This window comes from Lithobates pipiens, unplaced genomic scaffold, assembly GCF_037356315.1.
Source record: "Lithobates pipiens isolate NorthernLeopardFrog02 unplaced genomic scaffold, aLitPip1_a1.2 Scaffold_23, whole genome shotgun sequence".
NCBI lineage: Eukaryota > Metazoa > Chordata > Amphibia > Anura > Ranidae > Lithobates > Lithobates pipiens.
This window is the reverse complement of record NW_027507785.1, coordinates 187,516,549-187,543,021: the sequence shown is the minus strand read 5'-3', so window position 1 is coordinate 187,543,021 and position 26,473 is coordinate 187,516,549. Positions and strand designations below refer to the sequence as shown.

General features: G+C 43.8%; 1 protein-coding gene across 2 annotated transcripts in view; it reads left to right on the top strand.

The window, feature by feature from the left end:
• Window positions 1-26,473, top strand: part of KCNT2 (potassium sodium-activated channel subfamily T member 2) — a 1,477,061-nt gene that overhangs the window by 306,325 nt on the left and 1,144,263 nt on the right. For both annotated transcript variants that reach the window (XM_077452683.1, XM_077452682.1), the window contains exons 3-4: window positions 1,399-1,498; window positions 9,107-9,158. In XM_077452683.1, coding sequence (XP_077308809.1) covers window positions 1,399-1,498; window positions 9,107-9,158 — 152 coding nt within the window. The remainder of the gene's footprint in view (window positions 1-1,398; window positions 1,499-9,106; window positions 9,159-26,473) is intronic.

The window sequence follows — 26,473 nt, the reverse complement described above, 5'->3', positions numbered from 1 at the left end:
TTTAATTAAAACAACTTGTGTCTGGGACCCCCCAAAGCCACCTCTTATAAACATCTGAGCACAATCTCAATCCAGCACTGTTCAGGAGAACATCAGCTCTCTCTGCTATCTTCCTCCTCACAGAACAGAATGATAGCAGCGGGAACCATTGGCTCGCGCTTCTGTCAATCAAATCTTATGGTGAGGGAGCAGAGGTCAAGGCCCCACTGTCTGTGTCTAAAGATGGAGGCAGCGGGGCTCGGGATCAAGCCTGCATTAGTACACCTATAGAAAGCAGCTTCCTATAGTGGGCACTGGCCGAACAGAGGGAGCCAGGAATGCAGACGGGGGACCCCAGAAGAAGAGAATCAGGGCTGCTCTGTGATAAACTATTGCACAGAGCAGGTGAGTATAACATGTTAATTTAAAGAAAAAGATTTAGAATCATTGTAAGCCTATTAGCATGCTTGACAGCTATTCAGTTCTCAAAATGTAGATGTAGATTTTTAACTATGACAGTAAAGTAATTATAAACTTACCATCCTATTTCATTCCTCTAATCAGAAATCTGATGCGATGTGTAATTTATTAAAGTGTTACTAAACCCAGTAATATGAATATAGTTCATCTCTCCTAACCCATACCCCCCCCCCCCCCATGCCCACAACTTATAAATCTTCTTTTTACATTCAAATATTGCCACTATATACCTTTTTGGATGATCTGTATACCATTGTCAGTGATAAATTGCACAGTTTCTCCAGTGCTGAAAGTTCAGGTAGGAGGAGATTTCTACTTCAGCCTGTATACATGCCCACATGTGTAATGCCAATATCATGTGACCTGGCTAGCTCTGAGAACAAGTAATTATTCTCTTCAGCATAAAATACACAACTGAGCATGTGCAGGTTGGCTACTATTCCAGTTAGCTGGCTTTCCCCAGATAGACAGTGCAGGAGGGGGTGGATCTGTTCATAAAGGATAAAACAGCCTTTTTACACAATACAGATGATTAACCCCTTAAGTTTCACAGTGAGTATACCAAGCATGCTATGCTGCATATACAGACAGATTTTACTGTTGTGAGTTTAGTAACGCTTTAAGGACCATGAGGATTGATTTACTAAGACTGGAACGTGCAGAATATAGTGCAGCTGTGCATGATAGCGAATCAGCTTCGAACTTCAGCTTTTTCAATTAAGTTTAAAAAAAAAAAAAAAAACTGGAAGCAGCTTGACTTCTATGCAGAGCTGCACCAGACTTTGCACTCTTCAGTTTTAGTAAATCAACCTGACTGTACTTAAGATATGAAGATTGTTCTTGGAAATACCTTGTCAAATAAGTTGCTTTATATTCATGTTATTTAATGCTGTGTTGTGGTTGTAAAATCTCAGACTTATAATAACCTTTTCATTACAGGTCTTAGAATTCGGCTCTTCAATTTTTCACTGAAACTTCTAAGCTGTATGCTGTATATAGTGCGTGTCCTTCTAGATGACCATTCTGGAAATAAAACATGGTAATGAATATATACGTTAATATGGAACATTTCCTACAAGGTTATCTGTACTTAAAAGGTTACAAGCTGCAAATTTTAATTCTATATACTGGTATTAAAATTGTGTCAGTTGAGATAACATGTATTAACCACTTGCCGACCAGCTCATGCAGATATACTGTGGCAGGTCGGCTCTCTTACGCGAACTGACGCACCTGTACATCGGTCCGTGAAAGGAGCATAGCTGCAGGAGCGTGCCTGCTGGTCCCATGCACTTGATGTCCACTGGCGACCCGCGATTGTGGTGAGGAGAGGCAGAATGGGGAACTACCTATGTAAACAAGGCGATTTCCTGTTCTGCCAGATTACATGACAGAGATCTATTGTTCCCAGTGATCAGGAACAGTGATCTCTGTCAAGTTCCACTAGGCCCACCCCCCCTACAGTTAGAACACACGCAAGGAAAACACTCGATTGCCCTCTAGTGTTAACCCCTTCCCTACCAGTGTAATTTTTGCATTGACCAGTGTATTTTTATAGCACTGATCAATGTAATAATGTCACTAGTCCCCAAAAAGTGTCATTTTGGGTCAGATTTGTCCGCCGCAATGCCGCAGTCCAGCTAAAAATCACAGATCGCCACCATTACTAGTAAAAACAATAAAAAATAAAAAAAAAGTCCCTAATTCTATCCTGTAGTTTGTAGACGCAACAACTTTTGTGCAAACCAATCAATATACGCCTATTGCGATTTTTTTTTGCAAAAATATGTAGAAGAATATATATATATATATATATATATATATATATATATATATATATATATATATATATATATATATCAGCCTAAACTGATGAATACTTTTTTTTATTTATTTGGATATTTATTATAGCGGAAAGTAATAATAAAAAAAAATCTTTTACATTGTTGGTATTTTTTTGTTCATAGCGCAAAAAATAAGAACTGCAGAGGTGACTTGGAAATTGTAAGCTTCTCCTTATAATCAAATAATTTCTTTGCACTTAAAAGCACAAATACATGTATAATAATGGGAAAGCTTGCTTGTATATCTCCAAGTAACACAGACACAGATGCTGGTATCTGGTTGAACTTAGCAGAATCCTCCATAGAATGCTCTACTGCCTTTATTTATACTGTAAACATGAATAACAAAGGAAGGTGGTGGCTTCAGAATCAGACAATCAGACACTTGTATTCTTTCAAAATAACCAATCGCACACATGTAACTATTCAAATAGAATTACATTAGTGATGTGTGCAGATGGTCGTGTGCAGAGCCTTGCGGCAGGCATCCTATTTGAACACTGCTTACAAGGCTCTGAACACGATCGTGTGCACACTGCCACTGCTACCAATGATGCAAGCCATACTCTATCATGGCTCAGTGGGCCATAATTTTGTATGGTTATGCTACGGTTCCCATGTACGCAGATCTGCTTACTAGGAGCGTTAATGCAGTCACCATGAATTGACCAGTCCCTTAGTGAGGCATGAATGAACATCCTTAAAAGAGCAAACAGATCTGCTGTGTCCACGGGGAGGTTTCAGCAGTCAATGGTCTTCCACCAACGTCTGTATGTGCGAATACGCTCGCATGAGGGTATTACAGAAAAACTGACACTGGGGGACATCTGACAACATACATTAATAAAAATGTCCACAACAGAGGTGATCAAATACCACCAAAAGAAAGCTCTATTTGTGGATAAAAAGGACTGGCTCGTTGGCTGGCAATACTAAATGCTGTGAAATTTTTGAAATTTTTAATTTGTTTTTCTTTCGGTGAAGCAATGAAACATTGCAAATCCCTACATTATATATTTATTTTACTCCAGGACTATATCATTGTAACTGCATATTTATTAGTTGCCACCTATTCAACAAATAAATCTGTCTCCCCTAAAATATTTGGACAATGTACAATATTACAAACAAACAAAAAAAGGAAAAAAAATATAAATTCCTTTTTTTCTTATGTTTAAAGCTGTCATGTGGCAGCTATGAAAGGTGAGGATGGAATCTCCATATGACAATCTGCAGCTAATGTCATATAATCTATCCGCTGTCATTCAACCTGTGCAGGGCTGGGTGAGGGGACCGTTTTTTCTGATGCTGTTATGACACTTGCTTACCACAGTACTAGAGGTGTATTAGTGATTACTTTTCAAATCATGGGAATCCTCTAAAAAGCAATGATGCACACTACTCCCTTATTGTGATAAATAGATTCTTGTCACATGATCAAACCTTTGCCACTCAAACTGTGCAGGGCAGGAAGGGGACATGTATTGACACGCCATCTGTAAGCATAAAGTATTCTAGCTGCAAAGTAGAAGACAGAGACGCAAACGGAACACGCTAGGACAGACCTGCTTTTGTGCCTAGCGTTTTTATATGAGAAGAACTCAATATGTACAATGTTAGTGACAAAGGAAACTAAATCAAGGTTCACATAAATAAATGTACACAAAGTAATGTCTGTAAAATGTTAGAGGAACATAATATGCATAAATAAAATAAAAACATTTTAAATGTCCAACCAAAAAGCAATCCAAAATTTTCTCAAGGAAAACAGTGTATATTTTTGTTAATCTAGATGCAATCCCCAACTGGATAACTTTTAGCTGAAGAATTGTGTATCTCATAAACAATCACAATTTTTTTTTTTTTTTTTATAAATACTTGTTTTCACCTGTTTTGGTCCTTTGTTGCATTTCATTTATTATAGTCAAGTTTACATAAACTTTAAAGCTAGGTTTACACTGCTGTGATGGCAAAGACGTGACTTTTCCCTGCGACTTCCTTCTCACTGGTTTCGACTTAGATGCTATTTAGGAGTGCAAAAGCTGAAATCGCACCCAAGTCAGACCAAAGTAGTGCAGGGACCTTTTCTAAAGTCAGAGAGACTTGTCTAGTATCAGTTAACCACTTGCCCTCTGGAAGGTTTATCCCCCACCCCCCCCCCCTTCACGACTAGGCCATTTTTCAATACGACACAGAGTTAATATATCTGACAATTGCGCGGTCTTGTGACGCTGTACCCAAATAAAATTGATGTCCTACAGTATTTTTCTCAAAAATAGAGCTTTCTTTTGGTGGTATTTGATCACCTCTGCTTTTTTTGCGCTATAAACAGAAAAAGACCAACAGTTTTGAAAAACAAAATAATCTTCTTTTCTGCTATAAAACACACCCAATAAAAAAAATGTAAAAAAAAATTTAATTTCTTCATCAATTTAGTATGTATTCTGCTACATGTTTTTGGTAAAAAAATATCCGAATACACATATATTGATTGGTTTGCATAAAAGTTATAGCATCTACAAACTATGGGATATTTTTATGAAATGTTTATTTATTTATTTTTTATTTACAGGTAATGGGAAATAGGAGAAATAGGACACCATGTGACACATTTGGAGGCCAGTGACACCAATACTGTGATCAGTGCTAAAAAATATACATTGTCACTGTACTACTGACACGGGCAGGGAAGGGTTTAACATCAGGGGCAATCAAAGAGTTAAATGTGTTCCTAGGGAGTGCTTGCTAACTGTGTGGAGGGTGATTTAACTGTGAGAAGACAGAGATCTGTGTTCCTGCTTAGCAGAAACACAGGATCTCTGGCTTCCCTACTAGCCGAGCGGTGATCTGCTTTGTTTACATTACATTGGCAGACTGCCATTCTGCCTCTGTCAGGAACCATTGGATCCTGCTGTGTCCACAGAAGACTTCTGCAGACCCGGATGTGCAGAATCATGTACCTGAATGTGATTTGCACAGATCCCACAGTAAATGTACATGGGGAGGCCGGCAAGAGGTTAAGATGGCTCTCATAGGGAAATATTGAATCTGACATGTCATATGACTAGGGGTCTCACAAGTCTCCAATGTGGCAGTAGTGTGAATGGAGCCTAATATGCAAAGCAGTTGTAGAATTAATAGATGAATCTACTATCTTTTAATGCACATTTTGAAACTCTTTGGCTGGTTTCAGCTCATTCAACTCTGCACGTTAGAGAAGAAAGTCTGATTGTCCTAGTACACACAGGCCGCATGTCAGGAGACATCAGCCGGTCGACTAAAAATCAGTCGATATTCGGCCTGTGTATATGTCAGTCAGTCTGAGAGAAGCCGACCGGATTCTGTCAGACGAGCATGCTGGAAAATCAGTAGCTTACCGGCTCCCAATCAGCTCTCTCAGCCAATGACTGAAGGCACTAATCAGAGCGTTATAATGGGGGGCCGCCCCCTTGTCAGAACACAACAACTCAGCAGAGGAGATCACTGTACTAACATTGGATCATTAGTAGAACAGCTCTGCCCAGAGCTGTCAATTTTTTTTCATTCAACCCGCTGGGTTGCATGAAAAAAAAAAGAACTGTTAAGCCGCGTACACACGTGGCGGACTGTCTGGCCAACTTAGTCCATCAGACAATCCGACGGACAGTCCGTCATACTTTCGAATGAACGGACTTGCCCACACACGGCACTTTTTGAGCGGACTAATACGGCGGACTAAGTCCGCCATACTATCCGCCCTACTTTTGAAATGAACGCGTCTCCAGGTAGGCGCCGCCTGGTATGGACTTAAAGGGGAACCCCAACGCCGAAAAAAATTGGCGTGGGGGTCCCCCCCAAGTCCACAACAGACCCTTGTCCGAGCACGCTACCCGGCCGGCCAGGAAAGGGGGCGAGCGAGCGCCCCCCCTCCTGAGCCGTACCAGGCCGCGTGCCCTCAACATTGGGGGTGCCTTGGGGAAGGGGGCCGCGCGGCCCCCCCACCCCAAAGCACCTTGTCCCCATGTTGATGAGGACAAGGGCCTCTTCCCGACAACCCTGGCCATTGGTTGTCGGGGTCTGCGGGCGGGGGGCTTATTCGAATCCGGGAGCCCCCTTTAATGAGGGGGCCCCCGGATACCGGCCCCCCACCCTATGTGAATGAGTATGGGGTACAATGTACCCCTACCCATTCACCTGTGAAAAAAAGTACAAAAAAAACACAACACAGGGTTAAAATATTTTATTGCACAGCTCCGGGGGTCTTCCTTCTTCGGGGGTCTTCTCGCCGGACTCCTCCGCTATCTTCTTGTAGCTCTTTTGCTAGCGGAGGAGTCCGGCTTTCTTCCGCGCCGCCAGCCTCTTCTCCCGACTTCGGGGGTCTTGTCCCCCTCTTCGGTTCTTCTGCCGGGCCACCGCACCTTCTTATAGCTCTTTTACAGGCGGTGGCCCGGTCTTCTGTCGCCGCCACCTTCCGTTCTTCTTCTTCTTCTTCTTCTTCTTCTTCTTCTTCTTCTTCTTCTCCTTCTTCTCCAGGAGATGTTGCCTCGACGATCTCTCCGGCCGGAATGCCAGAGCCGCGCTGCGCGGCCACTTATATAGTGACAATGGGGCGGTGTCACATGGCTTTATGTCACATGGGTTGGTGTCACATGGTGACCCCGCCCCCCTTACGATGTCATAGTCCCCATGTGACATCAACCCATGTGACCAACCCATGTGACATAAAGCCATGTGACATCGCCCCATTGTCACTATATAAGTGGCCGCGCAGCGCGGCTCTGGCATTCCGGCCGGAGAGATCGTCGAGGCAACATCTCCTGGAGAAGAAGAAGAAGAAGAAGAACGGAAGGCGGCGGCGACAGAAGACCCGGCCCGGCAGAAGAACCAAAGAGGGGGACAAGACCCCCGAAGTCGGGAGAAGAGGCCGGCGGCACGGAAGAAAGCCGGACTCCTCCGCTAGCAAAAGAGCTACAAGAAGATAGCGGAGGAGTCCGGCGAGAAGACCCCCGAAGACGGAAGACCCCCCGGAGCTGTGCAATAAAATATTTTAACCCTGTGTTGTGTTTTTTTTGTACTTTTTTTCACAGGTGAATGGGTAGGGGTACATTGTACCCCATACTCATTCACATAGGGTGGGGGGCCGGTATCCAGGGGCCACCTTATTAAAGGGGGCTCCCGGATTCCGATAAGCCCCCCACCCGCAGACCCCGACAACCAATGGCCAGGGTTGTCGGGAAGAGGCCCTTGTCCTCATCAACATGGAGACAAGGTGCTTTGGGGTGGGGGGGGGGGGCGCGCGGCCCCCCCTTCCCCAAGGCACCCCCAATGTCGAGGGCACGCGGCCTGGTACGGCTCAGGAGGGGGGGGGGGCGCTCGCTCGCCCCCCTTTCCTGGCCGGCCGGGTAGTGTGCTCGGACAAGGGTCTGTTGTGGACTTGGGGGGGACCCCCACGCCGATTTTTTTCGGCGTTGGGGTTCCCCTTTAAGTCCATACCAGGCGGCGGGGCCAGCGACGTCTCCGTCGCGGGCCCCGCCTACCTGGAGACGCGCTCGAAATGAGCGGACTTTTCTCCGGGCGGGAAAAGTCCGCTCATTTCAAAAGTAGGGCGGACTGGCACACACACGGGTGGATTGTCCGCCGAAATGCGAGTCCAGCGGACAGTATTTACAACATTCCGAAATACTTAGTCCGCCAGACTGTCCGCTGAAAAAGTCCGCTGAAGCCCACACACGAGCGGACTGTCCGCTGAAATGTGTTTCAGCGGACTAAGTTGGACAGACAGTCCGCCCGTGTGTACGCGGCTTTAGTGTGTACCAAGCTTTAGGGTGTCCTCAGTTAACTTTGCTTAATTCCTCTTCTGATGCCTTCTTTACAGTGTCAGTGATCACTTTACATGATATTTATGACATGGAATATATACAGTGAGTGCAGCCTACCTGTCCTGGGATTCTTTTTGTGATCCAGGTACAGTAAAGTGCTCCTAAAAATGTTCAGTTGATAGTGACTAAGTGTTCTGAGAATACCATTTCAATAGTAAATTGCATGTATTTGCAAATATGTGGAAGCCACGCACCATTATCTGACAGCCATTTAAAGTGGTAGTAAACTCTACCCCACAACTTCATCACACTTACAGTAAATCAACATAGATAACCCTAATGATCACTGCATTTACATAGTTGCTCCTTAGTTGCTCAGTTGTCTTGTAATCTATTCTGTTCTTTCTAATGATGTCATCGGCACATGCACTTCTCTCCCCTGATTTACGGCATGATCTGTGCGCCATCAGTCCTTTGACAAGTATGCCATGTTATGTATGTAATTTCTGCTCCCTGCGGCACTGCGCTCAAAAACTGCAAGACAGCTGTTTCATTCGCAAATTCCTGCTACACCCCATGTGACTGTGTGACGTCACATGGGGTGTAAACCTGAGCAGAGGACGGCATACTATAGTGGAGATCAGCCACACCACACAGTGGCCATTATTAGAACTAGAACGAGGCTTAGCTAAGAAACAATTGCACATGCGCAAGATTACAGCTAGGGCTGCATGAAAGGGCGGAAGTAATCTGTAACGCAGACTCGGAAAACAGACCTAAGATGGTATAGAGAAGGAAGATTTAAATGGCTGCACACCCATACAACGCAAACCAAAGCTTATTTATTGAGAAAGTCATCAATAAAAACAGGCACAATAGGCATATTGGCAGGGGGAAAAAGCTTGATGCGTTTCACACTACAATACGTGCTTTGTCAAAACCATTGAGAAATAACATTGTACCTATTACACACATTGAGATGTCTTGTTTACCACTTTGTTGCAGGTCTTCTTCTATATTATGGGTTAACAGAAGTTTGGCCCTTTGGGGTCTTCAGGTAATGTAACATTCTATTTTGTACTTCAAAAGTAATTTGCAAGACCAATATTGCTGTGCAGTATACACACCTTAAGCCTTTACTGATCAGAGGAGACAAATAGGCCACAACAGATTTCAGAGGCTTCAGAACTCCCTTAATGCAATGCCCATTATTATCACAGGGCAGAACAAAAACCACCATTTACATGGAAAGTAAACATATAGCATAAGGCAGTGTGCATCCACCTCTACTCAAATGACAAACCCGCCTACAAATAAAAGCACAATATGACAGCTCAGAGACCATTACATGCTTAGCAAGTTAGTATCTAGACATAATTGTGTGCCTGAATATTTTTTCTTGTGGGGAATGGTTTGAACATCTATCAGGTTTTTTTCCCTGGTGTTATAACAAGAAATCAGAGGAATGGGGGTTACTGGGACACACACCAATAAAAACCTGCCAGAGGTTCTTATCTTTCTCCAAAATGTATTTGTAATGCTATATTCCTTACCATGGGAGATATTTCCTACCATTTGTTTACTGTCCCCCTGAATACCTGTCACCAAGTCAGGAAGCTCCCAAAAATGTGGTAAAAAAAACTACAATAAAAATATCTATATGCACTGTTTAAAAATGGCTGAAACTGGGTTTTAACATATGGTGGATCTCTTTTCATTCCCAGTGAGAACTTGCCATGAGTTTCTGGTGCTTATGAGTTTTTCCCCCTTTCTCACTGCTTGGGTACCTCTGTATCTGCCTGGTGGGGGATATCCAACGACATGCTGTTTATTGCATGTTACAATGATATTTCCTACTATACTACTACTACTACTCATAATAAAGAAGCAAATTACTGTGAAACACATTGAGTAAACTCATTTTCTCTAACCTAAGAACCAGTACCTGGACTTTTCTAAATAATAGGAGTATAAAATCATACCCCATACTGCTTTGTTTTACTTACTTATTTATCAGGTATTTTTTTTTTTTTTTAACAAGGGCATTTCTTTGTGACTTGCAACTATTTGGATGTGCCATTTTCCACCACCCCATATAAATCTCTGGTAATTCTTTACAATCAAAATCAGCTGGCAATGTGTACCCCTCCAAAAAAATGCACTGCCCCCACTGCGCCAATCAGTAACCAGTGACCGCTAACAGTGAACAGTCTTACTGAAAAACATACAAACAGTATGTCAATATCAGTGAAAATAGAAAATAAAAAACAAAACAAACAGCTGCTACCTTAGTGAAATACTAAACAAATAAATTATACCCATAATCATGTACTGCAAAGATATTAGAAGATAATTTAAGTAGCGCTCATAATACAATAAATGTGCAAAATGTGAAATAATCCAGTCTATCACCCCGTGATACAGTGAAAAAAAGAATTAAAAGTCCATTGAACAAAATCTTGAAAATCGCAGAAGGGAATCAGTTCAGTCCTTCAGACTTCCACCACACCAATGTGCTCATGACACCTCGCCCAATAGAAACGCACTCACCGACTGATGTTGCCTCCCACTTTCGTGTTTGGCAAAAAAGCAGTGTAGACACCCCTTGGGTCTATCTCTCGATCAGTTCAGGCAAGGCTCATCCATGTATAAAAAAGTGAAAACACCAAACGAACGGGTGTTGCACTGCGGATATAGCGGGACCCAAAATGTGCGTTATGAGCTCTCACCACTTCCCAGTCACTGCTCTCGATAAACTAGAACCAGCCACGAGCACCAGCGTCCTTCTCTCAGTAACGTTCGTCTCCATGTGGCCATGCAGAGACGAACGTTGCTAAGAGAAGGACACTTCTCTTGTATTTTCACTTTTTTTATATATGGATGAGCCTTGCCTGAACTGAACTGACACTGCTTTTTTACCAAACACGAAAGTGGGAAGCAACATCAGTCGGTGAGTGCGTTTTTTATTAGGCGAGGTGTCACGAGCACATTGGTGTGGTGGAAGTCTGAAGGATTTTTTTGAATACTGATTCCCTTCTGCAATTTTCAAGATTTTGTTCAATGGACTCTTAGTACTTTTTCTCACTGTATCATGGGGTGATAGATTGGATTATTTCACATTTTGCACATTTATTGTATTGTGAGCGCTACTTCAATTCTTTACAATACCCACTACATAAAAAAATTCAACATTTTCTAGCCAAATTTGTTATAACATTATGTCATAGAGCCCCTAAATTTCCCAGAGGCATGACATCATTTAAACAGCATATCTTCAGCCAGTTAAAAAAATTCACAGGTTGTTTTGGTTTTACTTCAGCTCCAGTGTGCTCAAGTAGCCTCCAAATCTTAGGTGCATGCTGTTTGCAAAGAACATCGTTTTTTAATTTGAAATACCTCCTGACATACCTCATTGCAATGTTGGGGCTTAAAAGTAGGTCACTCACTACCAGTACATGATGTACTGTAGGTACATGCTTAAAACACATTTCCAGTCAAAGTGTAATTTTAAATAATGTGGGAAAGGGTCAAACCAGTGTAATATATTTTTATTAGATGCTTTTTTATTAATTTGTGAGCATTTCCCTAAATCTCTCTGTCCCAGTGACAGCCGATATTGAAAAAGCTAGTTCGGGACTAAGGATGAGCCGAACACCCCCCCGGTTCGGTCCGCACCAGAACCTGCGAACAGACCTAAACTTTGTGTGAACTTTAGGACCCTATTAAAGTCTATGAGACTCGAACGTTCAAAATCTAAAGGGCTAATTTTAAAGGCTTCTATGCATGTTATTGTTCTAAAAAATGTTTGGGGACCTGGGTCCTGCCCCAGGGGACATGTATCAATGCAAAAAAAGTTTTAAAAACTGATGTTTTTTCTGGAACAGTGATTTTAATAATGCTTAAAGTGAAATAATAAAAGTGTAATATTCCTTTAAATTTTGTACCTGGGGGGTGTGTATAGTTTGCCTGTAAAAGGGCGCATGTTTACCGTGCTTAGAACTGTCCCTGCACAAAGTGTCATTTCTGCAGGAAAAAAAGTCATTTAAAATCACTCACGGCTATAATGAATTGTCGGCTCCCCGTAATCAAGAGAATAGTCATTGAAAGTCATTAATACCCTTCAGGTCTGGTATGGATTTTAAGGGGAACGCCACACCAAATAAAAAAAAAAATCCATACCAGACCCTTTATCCAAGCATGCAGCCTGGCAGACCGCAGGAAAAAAGGGTGGGGACGAGATAGGCCCCACTCCTGAACCGTACCAGGCCACATGCCCTCAACATTGGGAGGATGCTTTGGAGGTCTGTGACCCCTCAAAGAACCTTGTCCCCATGTTGATGAGGACAAGGGCCCCATCCCCAGAACCCTGGCCGGTGGTTGTGGGGGTCTGCGGGTGGGGGGGCTTATCAGAATCTGGAAGCCTCCTTTAACAAGGGGACCCCCAGATCCCGCCCCCCCCCTGTTTGAAATGGTAAGGGGGTACAAAAGTACCCCTACCATTTCACAAAGAAACTGTAAAAGAATGTTAAAAAAGACACCGTTGAAAAAGTCCTTTATTAAAAATTAATTTTTTTTTAAAAAGATTCCAGCGGTGGTAATCCAATCTTGCTATCCAGCGACGGATGATCATCTCTCTGGGGTCCAGCGATGGCTGATCTGATCCAGCAACAGATAATCTTTCCCTCCAGCTCAGCGCATCCATCCATCCACCCTCTATCTCCACTGATGGAGACAATGCGGGATCCCAGCAGCCTGACATTTCTTATATGAGGAGGGAGGGGCCACCCGTCACCTGACCCCGTCCCCCTCTGACACAAGTAGGAAAGCCTGGCTTCTCCAATGACGTGTGGGTGACCCCACCCCCCTCTGATGTAACGGAAACCTCGCCCCCCCTCTTTTCCTGCAGCCTGCCAGGTTGCGTGCTCAGATAAAGGGTCTGGTATGGATTTTTCAGGGGAACCCCATGTCATTTTTTTTAAAATACCTGAAGGGCCTGGTATTTGAATTTGGGGGAAACCCGCGCTTTTTTTTTTATTTTTATCAATGACTTTCAATGACTGTTATGTAATTCATTATAACGAGTGATTTTAAATTACTTTTTTTCCTGCAGAAAGGGCACTTTGTGCAGGGACCATTCTAAGCACGGGAAACATGCGCCCCTTTACAGGCATAATATAGACCCCCCCCCCCCCAGGTACAAAATTTAAAGGAATATTACACTTTTATTGTTTCACTTTAAGCATTATTAAAATCACTGCTCCAGAAAAAACGGTTGTTTTTAAAACCTTTTTTGCATTGATACATGTCCCCTGGGGCAGGACCCAGGTCCCCAAACACTTTTTAGGACAATAACTTGCATATTAGCCTTTAAAATGAGCACTTTAGATTTCTCCCATAGACCCACAGGGTGTTCTGCAGCTTTTCTAATTTGCCGCGAACACCCCAAATCGCCAAACAGGCGAACAAGCAATGTTCAATACGAACATGAGTTTGACTCGAACTCGAAGCTCATCCCTATTCGGGACAATCTGTCCAACAGAGACAGAAAAAAATCGTATTTACTAGTTTGGGGAACATTTAGGGGGAACATTTAGAACCTCTGTCATTTTTTTTTTTTTTTACAAACTATTTATTTTGGTATATGCAAGTGATATCATCATGACAATATAAAAAAGATAGGCCATGTTATACCAGATAGATAAAACATTTATACCACAAAGAAAGGCACATATAGAATCACCAAAACATCTGGATCTCTAGAATTACATACATAGGCAAGTAGAAAATCAAAAGAGCGCCCAATTGCAGTAAACATGTAGCCAATGCAAACACCTATAAGTTCAAGGTCTTCCACATATCCCACTTATGAGAAAACAAGTGCTGATTTTTCTATAAAGTATATAGAATCCTTTCCATTAACATGATACCATCAACTCTATCAAGAGGGAACCATTGATGACTTATTTTTTTCTTTCATTTTTTTAATTTAAACATTCCACGTATGATAGAGTTATGCCCCATGCACACGGTCGGACATTCTGACCACAAAATCCATCAGATTTTTTCCAACGGATTTTGGCCGAAACTAGTTTTGCATACATACTGTCGCACAAAGTTGTTGGAAAATCCGATCGTTCGCAACGAGGTGACATTCGTAACATACAACGGGACTACATAGAGGCCAGTAGCCAATAGCTTTCTTCTCCGATTTTTTTTCTGCAAATGCATGGCACTTTGTGCGTTGGAATTCTCTACACATGATCGGAAAAAGTCTGATCGGATTTTGTTGTCGGAAAATTTTAGATCCAGCTCTCAAACTTTTTCCGTTGGAAATTCCGACAGAAAAAGCCCACACACAATTGGATTTTCCGACAACATATTCCGATCGGACATTTTCCGTCGGAAATTTCCGACCGTGTGTATGGGGAGTTAGAGTCAATAGTTAAAAATAACAACGATGAACATTAATATATCATTTCTTTACAACATTGTTCTGGAACAGGCTCACAGTGCTTCATCCTTTGTGGTCTTTTTCAAAATTATGTCCACAGGCTTGTATTTCTATATACAATAGGATAGCTCAGGGGAATTAAGATTTTTCATTTTTGAACATTAGTGACCTAATAGACTATGGCCAGGCTAAGTTTTGAGGGTAATGTCCTGTACACATGATTCCATCGGAATAAACTCTGAAGGTTTTTCCGACTGAGTTCCTCTGAAACTGTCTTGTGTACACACCATAACACCAAAGTCCGATCTTCAAGAACACGGTGATGTACAGCACGTACGATGGGACTAGAAAAAGGAAGTTCAATATCCAGTGCGCCACCCTTTGGGCTCCTTCTGCTAATCTCATGGTAGTAGAAGTTTGGTTAGAGACAATTCGAGCTTTTCAGACACCAGCTTTTTCAGATCTTTTTACTGCTGTTCAGTTTGTGCTTGTGGGTTTGTATACGGTCTTCAGTGCGTGCAATCAGTTCGTATCTGTTCTTCAGTGCGATCTTGTCCGCTCGTTGCTGATTTGCAGCTCGCTCTTCATATGTGGACCATCTACACCATCTCCTCAAAGGACATATTGGAGGCCTTAAACCTCCTCCTGAATCGAGACGTTTCGGCCTCCGGGCTTTTCTCCTCATTACTACTAGTAGTAGTCACCTGCTGTGTCTCCGCCATGTTCCTCTTCCTCTACGATGAAAGAGACGGGACAGGGAATCTTCGTGAAAGAAACGTCAGGGGCAGGAAACGCGGGCTGAGTTTCACGCATGCACAGTCTATATCGAGCTAACACATATGTGTTGTACGTACAATCTGTGTGTGGAGGAAAGACAAACGAAAGTGGCAAGCATCCTAAACGAAGGTAAAATTTGAACTTGGCCCATCACAGTGGCCTATAATGCTTCAAGATTAAGGCCTATATTGGAATATGATAATGAGAGTTTAAGCTGACATTAGTATTTTTGTCTTGTGTATTGTCTTACAGCAAAGATGAATCACTTTAAGGACCCAGAATTCATGGCCGTTTCATAGACAGATACAGGGAGGAGGTCATGGCTGGAGAAACGTCTGGAATTTGTGAAGACTCGAGTCCCTGATGAAAACATTACGTTTTTGGAAACTAAAATTGGGATCTTGAGGAACATGTATAAGAAGGAGCATAATAAGATTCAGAAATCACTCCAATCAGGAGCATCAGCAGAGAATGTTTATGTCCCCAGGCTGTGGTACGTTAACAAACTGCGGTTTCTGGACAACCAGATTGAAGCCAGGGAATGTCTTTTGACCCTTCCCTGCAGCCTTCCCTCCACCGTTCCCTCAACCCCAGCAGAGCAACCTGGGCCTTCCATCCTGGAAGAAGTGGATGTGCCCAGCTGGAGTCAGATATATTATGTTTTGACATATTTATTGTCCTAATATTAATGATGTTAACTAGATGTTATAATTGATTACAAATCACTGATTTTATCCAAAAAATGATGTATACATATCACTAGACAGTAGCGCCCAAAAATGTTTGGGACCAGCTTGAAAAATGCTGGGGTCAGAATGATAGTCTTTTCTATTTATTAACATTCAATTTGCAAGTCATGAGCTGAAAACTGTGAGTAATTTATGCAGAAAAAACTAAAACTATGTCCCTTTTTTATACACAGGATGAGCTCAGCCAGGGGGAGGGTTTGGAAAGCTTCAGCCAAGAGGAGGCCATACCCAGCGGCAGCCAGGAGGAGGCCGTGCCCAGTGGCAGCCAGGAGGAGGCCGTGTCCAGTGGCAGTCAAGAGGTGACTAGGCCCAGTAGGAGCCTCACCCAATCCCAGATGCCTTCCCTCTGCCTTACCACCAAAAGGCCCAGGAAGGGGACAATGATGGACGAGGCAGCACTGGGCCTCATTAGGGAAGCCAGCGATTTCCTCAGGAGCCCCCCCCCCCAACGCTGAAGCGACCTATGGTGGCTACATAGCCACCAGGTTACTAGAATTGGAGAAGTGCCTCCTCTGTGAGGGAATTTTTTTTGATGCCCTTCAGAAGGGGTTGAGGGGTCAGCTGACTGAGAACAGCCACATATATGTGAAAGCCCATCCTCCTCCTCCTACGGCCACAAGTCCACCACCAGAGCCACAGCCTTAAAAGAAGGCTGCAAGCAGGGCCGGACTGGGAATAAAAAACAACCCTGGAAAAAATGTCATACCAGCCCCACAGTATAACGTCATTATTTTCTTGTTCATGAAAGGGAAAACCATACATTTTAAAGCACATTTGATGAAGAGTGTATTATATATAGATATGAAATCACATATATATGCAAATTCCAGTTAAAAGTGGTAAGTGGACAATCCTCAAGGGAGACCCCAGGAACTCAGAACGTGGGGGGGGGCACCTTCCACAGAAAAAATACACTAAGGTAAGGGGGGTGGGTGCCCACCAAATGCAGCTTTACTCTGCCCGTGAATGCAGTCTCACTGTGCCCACACATGTGGCCTCACCGTGCCCACCATTGCAGCCTCACTGTGCCCATTATTGCAGCCTCACTGTGCCCATCAAATGCAGCTTTACTGTGCCATCAAATGCAGTCTCACTGTGCCCATGAATGCAGCCTAACTGTGCCCATCAAATGCAGCTTTACTGTGCCATCAAATGCAGTCTCACTGTGCCCATGAATGCAGCGTCACTGTGCCCATGAATGCAACCCCTCCTGTGCCCCATGTCCCAGTCTGCAGTCCCTGTCTGTGGAAAGGTGTGTTGATGCTCGGTATGGTACCTTGCATGCCAGCAGGATATACATGACGGGCAGCAGCAGGCAGGGTCTGTTCTCGTTTTGGATGGGGACGGTGCTCCTTCCAGAGGATCTGTGTGCTGTGAGATGAAGTGGTCCCTGGCCACCTGTACCTTCAGCCATCCTCATTTTCCAGCCCCAGTAAGCCTGTCCTCTGGTCCTGGGGAAGTGGAGAGCACTGGGTGGGAGCTGGAGAGAAGGGGGAGCAGAGAGTACTGGCGGGGTTGGAGAACACATGGGTGGGGGCAAAGAGCATAGGGTAGTGGAGATCACAGGGGTGGGAAGCAGAGAGCGCTGGGGGGGACTTGAGAGTACTGGGGGGCCAAAAAGAACAGGGATGGAGAGCATGGTAGGCTGAGAGCACTGAGGGGACTAAGATTGTGGGGTGGCGGAGAGCACTGGGGGGGGCAGAAAAACAGGGATGGAGAGCACGGGGGCTGGAGAGTACTGGGGGGGTACAAAGAGGGGGGGAGAGCTTGAGAGCAACAGTGGGGGCCAGAAAGAACAGGGGGAAAAGCACAGGGGACTGGAGAGCATTATGGGAGGTGGAAAGCATTGGCAGGGTTGGAGAGCACATGGGTGGGGGAAAAATGCAGGGGGGAGTGGGGAGTACAGGGGTGGGGAGTGGAGAGTGCTGGGGGAGCCAAAAAGAACAGGAGTGGAGAGCACAGGAGGGTATAGAGCACTGGGGGGGGGGGGCTGGAGAGCGATGGGTGGAGCTTGAGAGCACCAGGGGGGCCAGAAAGAATAAGGGTGGGGAGAATGGAGGGCTGGAGAGCACTGGGGTGGGGGCTGGAGAGTGATGGGGAGAGCTGGAGAGCACTGGGGAGGTGAGAAAGAACAGGGGGGAGAGCACTGGGGGAGTGGAGAGCACTGGGGGGGAGAACAGGGGGGAGAGCACTGGGGGGAGTGGAGAGCGCTGGGGGGAAAGAACAGGGGGAGAGAGCACTGGGGGAGTGGAGAGCACTGGGGGGTAGAAATGGGGGGAGAGCACTGGGGGAGTGAAGAGCATTGGGGGAGAACAGGGGGGAGCACTGGGGGGAGTGGAGAGCACTGGGGGGGGGGGAAGAACACGGGGGGAAGAACGGGGGGAGTGGGGAGCACTGGGGGGAGAATGGGGGAGATAACTGGGGGGGAGGTGAAGAGCACTGGGATGGTGGCTAGAGAAGGATGGGGAGAACTGGAGAGCCGGTTGGGGGGCAGAAAAAACAGGGGTGGGGGGAACTGTGGGGGGGGGTGGGGCTGGAGAGTGTGGAGGGGAGGAGAGCAGGGGGGGCAGGGAGCACAAGGTGAACTGGGGGGGGGGGCAGTAAAAGAAGCTGGATAGGTGGATCAGCAGGGGGGCTGCATATAGAGGAAATTTGCTTTCTATATTCCTCCATACAGTCGCTGAATGCTTGATTCGCCTCTCCCTCCTGCAAGCATTCAGCGACTGTATGGAGGAATATAGAAGGCTATTTTCCTCTATATGCAGCCCCCCTGCTGATCCTCCTATCCAGGCACCACAAGGCGGGCTGTACGGGCAGCATCTAGTCCTCTTGCGCTGGCTGGCTCTGTGTTCGGCGGCCGCTCTGTAACATGACCCAGCCCCCCCAGACCGGCTTGTGTGATAGGTGGAACATTGATTCTATCTACTATCACACAAGCTGGTCTGGGGGGGCAGGGCCGTGTTACAGAGCAGCCGCCGAACACAGAGCCAGCCAGCGCTGTGATCCGCAGTAGAAAGCACCAATGCAGCTGCAACTAAAAGGCAGGCGGCCTACTGGGAAATATCCCGGTATCCCGGTAGGCCAGTCCGGCCCTGGCTGCAGGGAAGGCTGCAGAGAAGGGTGGAGGGAAGGCTGCAGGGAAGAAAAGAAAGTGATGGCCTGGGTTCAGTCTGGTGTGACAGAAGACGCAGGCTGGTGTAGTACCACAGCCTGGGGACAGATATGTCATCTGCTGCTGGTCCTGATCTCTGGGATTCCTGGATCAGATTGTGCTCCCTATTATATGGACTCCTCACGCTTTTCTACAGACCCGATGTGTGCCCCGGGGCCAAAAGGCTTTGCAAATTCCAAAAGTTTCTCCAGCGTCGGCTTCCTGTTTTTTTTGTTATCCAGAATAAATGGATATTTTATTTTCAGAAATTAATTTCCTATGTGTTTTTCTTCAAAAAGGACAGTTTGTTTGTGAGTAGGCAGGTACATTTTAAAAAGATAATGTCAAAATAACAAGGGACACCAACCTCCTTGAGGTTAATAAAAAATACAAGATAATAATGTTATTGTGGTAACTTGACACTCAAAAAAATCAAATTATATGGAGATCACTAGAAAATATTTTTTAAGTAATCCTAAAATAAATCTTGATGACATAAAAAAATTATAAAAGATGACTATAAAAAATAATTGTAAACTATTATTTACTATTATGGAGATCAGAGATTGATAAAATAGAATATTATTTATGAGGCAGGAGAAATAATGAAGAAATAAGTTTGTGATAACTCTGTGTGAATATGAGCAGCAAAACAACTTCATTTTTCTAGCATTATAAAGAAGAAAAGAATGTGCTGCATTAAAAGATCACAGAATTAGCAGCGTGAGAAATGTGCTAGCTCCGATACAAACACTAGTTTTACCACACCGATCGCTTCCATCTCGTACTTGCTTCAGAACATGCATCGTTTGTGGTCCATTGGAACAGCACACAGAGGAGCGGTTTTCCCGATAGGAATTGGTTCCGTCAGAAATACTTAGAACAAAAGAAAAAAAGTCCAACGAGGCATACACACGATCGGGATATAAGATGAAAAGCTTCTGTCTGACTCTTTCTGTTGGACATTCCGCTCGGGTGTATGTGGCATAAGAGTTTTTTGGTGGGGAGGAAGGGAGAGAAAGTAAAGAGAGGGAAGGGAAAAGATGGTAAGTTAATGAGAGTAGAAAGAAATGAATAATGGGAAGGAAGGATAGAGGTAGATAAAAAGTGTGCCTACCATGGGGGCCTTGATGTGCGATTGCATTATAAATATTTTAAATATTCTGCACATTGTTGAAATTGTACCCAATAAAATCAGGCCATGGTATTTTCCTCCATCTTGTCTTTAATGGCAGAAATTCGTTTTTTTCTATACGCATAATGTTATTCACCCTAGTAAACTATTGGCCTAATGTTCAGGGTTTAGTCTGTTTCCAGTTACTGGGAATGTCTTGGCACGTGGACATTCACTAAATGAATTATGAAAGTTTCATGTAATTTTTCCTGGACAAAGATATCAAGTTCTGAGGCATTGCTGTATGGATTGTGACTAAAGAGATGCCAGTGAGCTGTATAATGAATGTTGTAACCTGCTGCCAAAATGGTAGCAGCATGGGAAATTCCCAGAAGATATGCAATAGCTTTCCTTTCTTTTCATCCCAGCACCAGCATTTGTCACTCTGCTGCAGGAAAAGTTTGCCTAGTGTTGAAAGGGTCCTGTACCATTGGCTCCTACTTTTGGAAATTATTTCTCAATATTCACTACAAAATGATGATTTGTGGGCAAAAAACAACACTGTCTGTGAAGGTGGTCTCTAATGCCGCATACACACAATCGGAGTTTCCAGCAGAGTAGGTCCGACGGATTCAGTCCGTCGGACAATCCAATCGTGTATGGGCTAATCCGATAGTTTTTCATTTAAAAAATCGGACCTAGAAATAGAATCAGTCCCATGGACTCAATTCCTATTGGAAAAACCGTTCATCTGTATGCTGGTCCAACAAACGAAATACGATGCAAGGGAAGCTATTGGCTACTGGCTATTGATCTTCCTTTTTTAGTCCCATCCTACGTCATCACGTTCAAAATGAATGGATTTTCGAACAGACTTAGTCCATTCGTCTGTGGCCAAGTCCGTTCGTTCAGAAAGTCCGTCGGAACTCTGACCAAAGTCCGTAAGGAAGACCATCGGACCTAGTCTGTCGGAAAGTCTTGTCATGTGTACGCGGCATTAGTCTCATTCCTATTTGTGAAGAAAGGACTGATATTGTTCAGAGATTGTGCCTACTAGTAGCTGGTAAAGCATTTTACTTAATAAACCACATCCCTTGCACACTTCCTTTAAAACTGTAGGTGCACAAAAAAGGCATGGTTTGGGTAAGTTTGGGTAAAAAATTTAGGAAATGGGACACTTGTAGCTGTGTCTAGACACTTACATTAATGTCAGGGTAGGAATAAAAGTCAGCGGAAGATTTTCAGCATCTTGTGGCCTGAAACGTATCAGCTTTTATGAGACTAGTTCTGTGAAAGATCTGAATACCTTGTCTATAAAGCTTGGTGTACATTTTGAATTTCTTGGTATTGGTGTCATAGGGGAAAGGTAGCTCTGTGAGTTTTGTAATGTTTTCCACATCCTAGTAACAAGGTAGGACATGGACATTTCTAACTGGGAGCATTTTGGTCAGGTTCCCAGGGGAAACCAGACAGAATATAATAAAATAATGAACTTTTTACTAATCTGCACAGTTTTTTTGATAATTATGTGGCCCACTTGACTGGATAGGTTCTTTTCTGGAACACCTGAAAAATGTTTGCTAGTCTCTTGTAAAGAAGGGCCAATAAATGGATATGTTTATAAAGCTTTAAAGCCCGTGTTTCAGCCCAGCGAGCACCCTCAAGAGAAAATGGAGAATATTCCTGTTATAAAAAGTCCCAATGCTCACAAGCCTTGTGTCTGCAACAATGAATGGATCTAGTTATATTGACAGTAGCATAGAAGACATTATCTAGGAACCATATTTCTCCTCTAAGATTGAGTCAGTGTAGGGTCCACTGTCCCATTGTTTCACATAGCCTAAACTAATTTATTTATTGGCCCCTTCTGGTGTCTGTTAGTCCACAGAAGTGCAGGAGTGCTTAAAATGGTCACTGCTGTTTTTTTTATTTCAGTCTGTGCTCCCATTAGTGAGATTTCCCTTAAAGTAGAACTATAGGCCAATCTTTAGATTTTTTTTTCATTTTAGATTGAACAAGGGAGGGTTATAACTAGGGATGGGCTGAACACCCCTCGGTTTTGTTTGCACCAGAAGAAATCGAACAGGCAAAAAATTTGGCAGAACACACGATTCAAGTCTATGGGACACAAACATGTATAATCAAAAGTGCTAATTTTAAAGGCTTATATGCAAGTTAAAGTCATAAAAAGTGTTTGAGGACATGTATTGATGCAAAAAAAGTTTTAAAAACAGCCGCAGTGATTTTAATAATGCTTAACATGAAACAATAAAGGTGTAATATTTCTTTACATTTTTTACCTGGGGGGTGTCTATGTATGCCTGTAAAGTGGCACATTTTTCCCGTGTTTAGAACAGTCCCTTCACAAAATGACATTTGTAAAAGAAAAAAGGTAATTCAAAAGTACTCGCGGCTATAATGAATTGTCGGTCTCGGCAATACAGATAAAATTCATGGAAAAAAATGGCATGGTATTCCCCCAGTCCATTACCAGGACCTTTGGGTCTGGTATGAATATTAAGAGAAACCCCAAACCAATATGAAAAAAATTTCGTGGGGGTCCCCCCAAATTCTATTCCAGGCACTTTAGGTCTGGTATGGATATTAAGGGGAACCCTGCACCAATTTTTATTTTTTAAATGGTGTAGAGGCCCCCCTCAAAATCCATACCAGACCCTTCAGGTCTACTATGGATTTTAAGGGGAACCTCATGCCAAAATTACAAAAAAATAGCATGGGTCCCCCCAAAAATCCATACCAGACCCTTATCCGACTCAGGTCGGCAGGCTGCAAGAAAAGAGGGGGGTGAGAGAGCACCTCCTCCTGAACCTTACCAGGCCACATGCCCTCAACATGGGGAGGATGCTTTGGAGTAGCCCCCCAAAGCAACTTGTCCCCATGTTGATGGGGACAAGGGCCTCATCCTCACAACTTGTTAAAGGGGGCTTCCAGATTCTGATAAGCCCCCCACCTGCAGACCCCCACAACCACCAAGCAAGGGTTGTGGGGATAAGGCCCTTGTCCCCATCAACATGGGAACAAGTTGCTATGGGGGGCTACCCCAAAGCACCCTCCCCATATTGAGGGCATGTGGCCTGGTACGGTTAAGGGGGAGTGTTCTCTCCTCCCCCCTCTTTTCCTGCGGCCTTCCAGATTGTGTGCTCAGATAAGGGTCTGATGTGGATTTTTGGGGGGACCCCCACGCCATTTTTTTTTTAAATTTTGGCACGGGGTTCCCCTTAAAATCCATTCCAGACCTGAAGGGTCTGGTATGGTTTTTGAGAGGGACCCCATGCCTTTTTTTTACATTTTGGTTTGGGGTTCTCCTTAATATTCATAGGCAGATACGTATTCTTCTACATATTTTTGGGAAAAAAATCACAATAAGCAATTATTGATTGGTTTGCGCAAAATTTATAGCGTTTACAAAATAGGGGATAGTTTTATGGCATTTTTATTAATATTTTTTTTTACTAGTAATGGTGGCAAACAGCGATTTTTATTGTGACTGTGACATTATGGCGGACACATTGGACATTTTTGACACATTTTTGGGACCATTATCATTTATACAGCAATCAGTGCTATACAAATGCACTGATTCCTGTGTAAATGACACTGGCAGTGAAGGGGTTAACCAGGGGGTGGCAGTGTAGGGGTTAAGTGTGTCCTATGATCCTAATTCCGATCAGCATATGACTACCTTAAAGTGGTTGTATACTGATTTTTTTAACTTTTACCTACAGGAAAGCCTATAATAAGGCTTACCTGTAGGTAAAAAAAAATATCTCCTAAACCTGTACGGTTTAGGAGATATCCCCCTCGGTATGCGCCGCTGACTGCAGCGGCGCATGCGCACAAGGGGATTCTCGGCTGAAAGCCCGGCAGTGGCCGGCCCGGCCAGGATGAAATCTCGCGCGCGCATGCGCGGGAGTGACGATATCGCGGCTCCGGCCACTCACAGCGCCGGGGACGCAATACCCGGAAGAAACGCAGAGGGAGCATGTCAGCTCCCTCGGCGTGGATCGGGCCAGATGTCGGGGCATCGTTCTAAGGTAAGTATTTCATAATGAGCTAGTATGAGGTGCATACTAGCTCATTATGCCTTTTGCTTTGCAGGTGGTAAAAAAAAAAAAATTTGCGAGTTTACTACCGCTTTAACCCTTTCACGCCTAAGCCTATTAGTGACATTTGTTACTTACAAGTTAAAATCCATTTTTTTTTCTAGAAATTAACTTAGAACGCCCAAACATATTATATATATATATATATATATATATATATATATATATATATATAAGCAGAGACCCTAGGGAAAAGAAATGGTGATCGCTGCAAAATTTTATGTCGCATGGTATTTGCGCAGGGGTCTTTCAAACGCATTTTCTTGGGGAAAAAAGACACTTTCACAAATAAAAAAAAATAAAAAACAGTGAATTTTTCTGTACAATGTGAAAGATGATGTAAATGGATACACAGCATGTCATGGTTTGAAATTGCACACAATCGTGAAATGGCGACAAACAACGGTACCTAAAAATCTCCATAGGTGACGCTTTTTTTACGGTTACTAGGTTAGAATTACAGAGGAGGTGCTAGAATTATTGCTCTCATTCTCACATTTTCGGCGATACCTCACATGTGTGATTTGAACACTGTTTACATTTGCCGATGTGACTTGAATGTATGCATTTTCATTGCTGTGCGAGCACGCACTGTCGGGCCGTTTTACATTTTTTTTGTTCTTATTTATTTTATTTTTTTTATTTTGTCCCTTTAAAAAAAAATCTGATCACTTTAATTGCTGTCACAAAGGATGTAAACATCCCTTGTGACAATCAGTGCCGATTCACACAGGGGCGGACCTGTCAGGTGACTTAGCTGTCGGACAAGTCATGCTCCATGCATTGCAATTGAACCATTCGAATAGGAGCGACTCAAGTTGCTCTGATTTAGAAAAAGGTTAGTGCACTACTTTAGGGCGACTTCAGAGTGGCTTGCATTGACTTCTATACAGAAGTTGTTCAGCAAGCCATACTAAAGTCACGCTGTACGGGGCGGCTTCAGAGTTGGACAACTTTTAAGCTGCCCCTGTGTGAGCCAGCACTAATAGGTTGTGACAGGTACTCTTTATGAAGGGATTGGGGATCTAAAAGACCCCCAATCCCTCTGTTGCACTTAAAAGTATTCAGAGCGCCAAATACGGCGATTCTGAATACTGTAATTTTCCTTTCCATTGGAGCCGAGTAAACCGGATGTGATGTTGTGATGTCGCTTCCGGGATTTTACATCGGATACACAAATCCGGCGAATGTGCTGGCTGGTGGCTTGGGTCTCCTGGTGAGACAGGAGACCTGGGGAGAGCAGTCGAAGGTGACAGGAGGGACGTCCCCTCCCGCTCCTTTAAGATAACATCCAAGTGGCTTTTAGCTGCATCGGTTGTTATCACTAAAGAGCCAACCGCCTGCTCTAAAAAAACGGTACCTGGGTAATGCCTGTAGCTGCAGGCAACATCCCTATATAACCGCTTCAAGACATGAATGCAAATGTGCCTATGGTCAGTGTGAAGGGGTTAAGGAAGAGGAAATCTCTTTTTAAACCAAGGAAAATCCCCCTTAAGCCATTCATGGATTTAAATTCAGCCAGTTCAGCGGGGACCGGACACATTTCGGACCATGTATGGGCAGGAAGGATGTTCTGAAGTCGATCTACCATATTTTCACCATTTATTTTGTGTATTCTGATGGTAGGGAAGTCTCCCCACTGTCAGAATACAATAGCTCAATGGGGAGGGTTCTCTATGTGGATGGGGAATTCAAGTCAGTCAAATGACTCATCTATGGGCTGCCTTAGACAGCTGCCACCAAAACAAGTGTGTCCATTAGGTTTCTCCTCTATTCTTTTTCTGGTGACAATGGAAACTTTTGAATTTTGTCTCATTTTTTATCTTGGTGACAATAGTCACTAGAACAAAAAGAGGGAGTGAAGAGAGAGACAATCCTTGCATGATGCATTGGGGGTTGATTTACTAAAACTGGAAAGTGCAAAATATGGTACAGCTCTGCATATAAACCAATCAGCTTCCTCCTTTTTGTTAAAGCTTATTTTAACAAGCTGAAGTTGGAAGCTG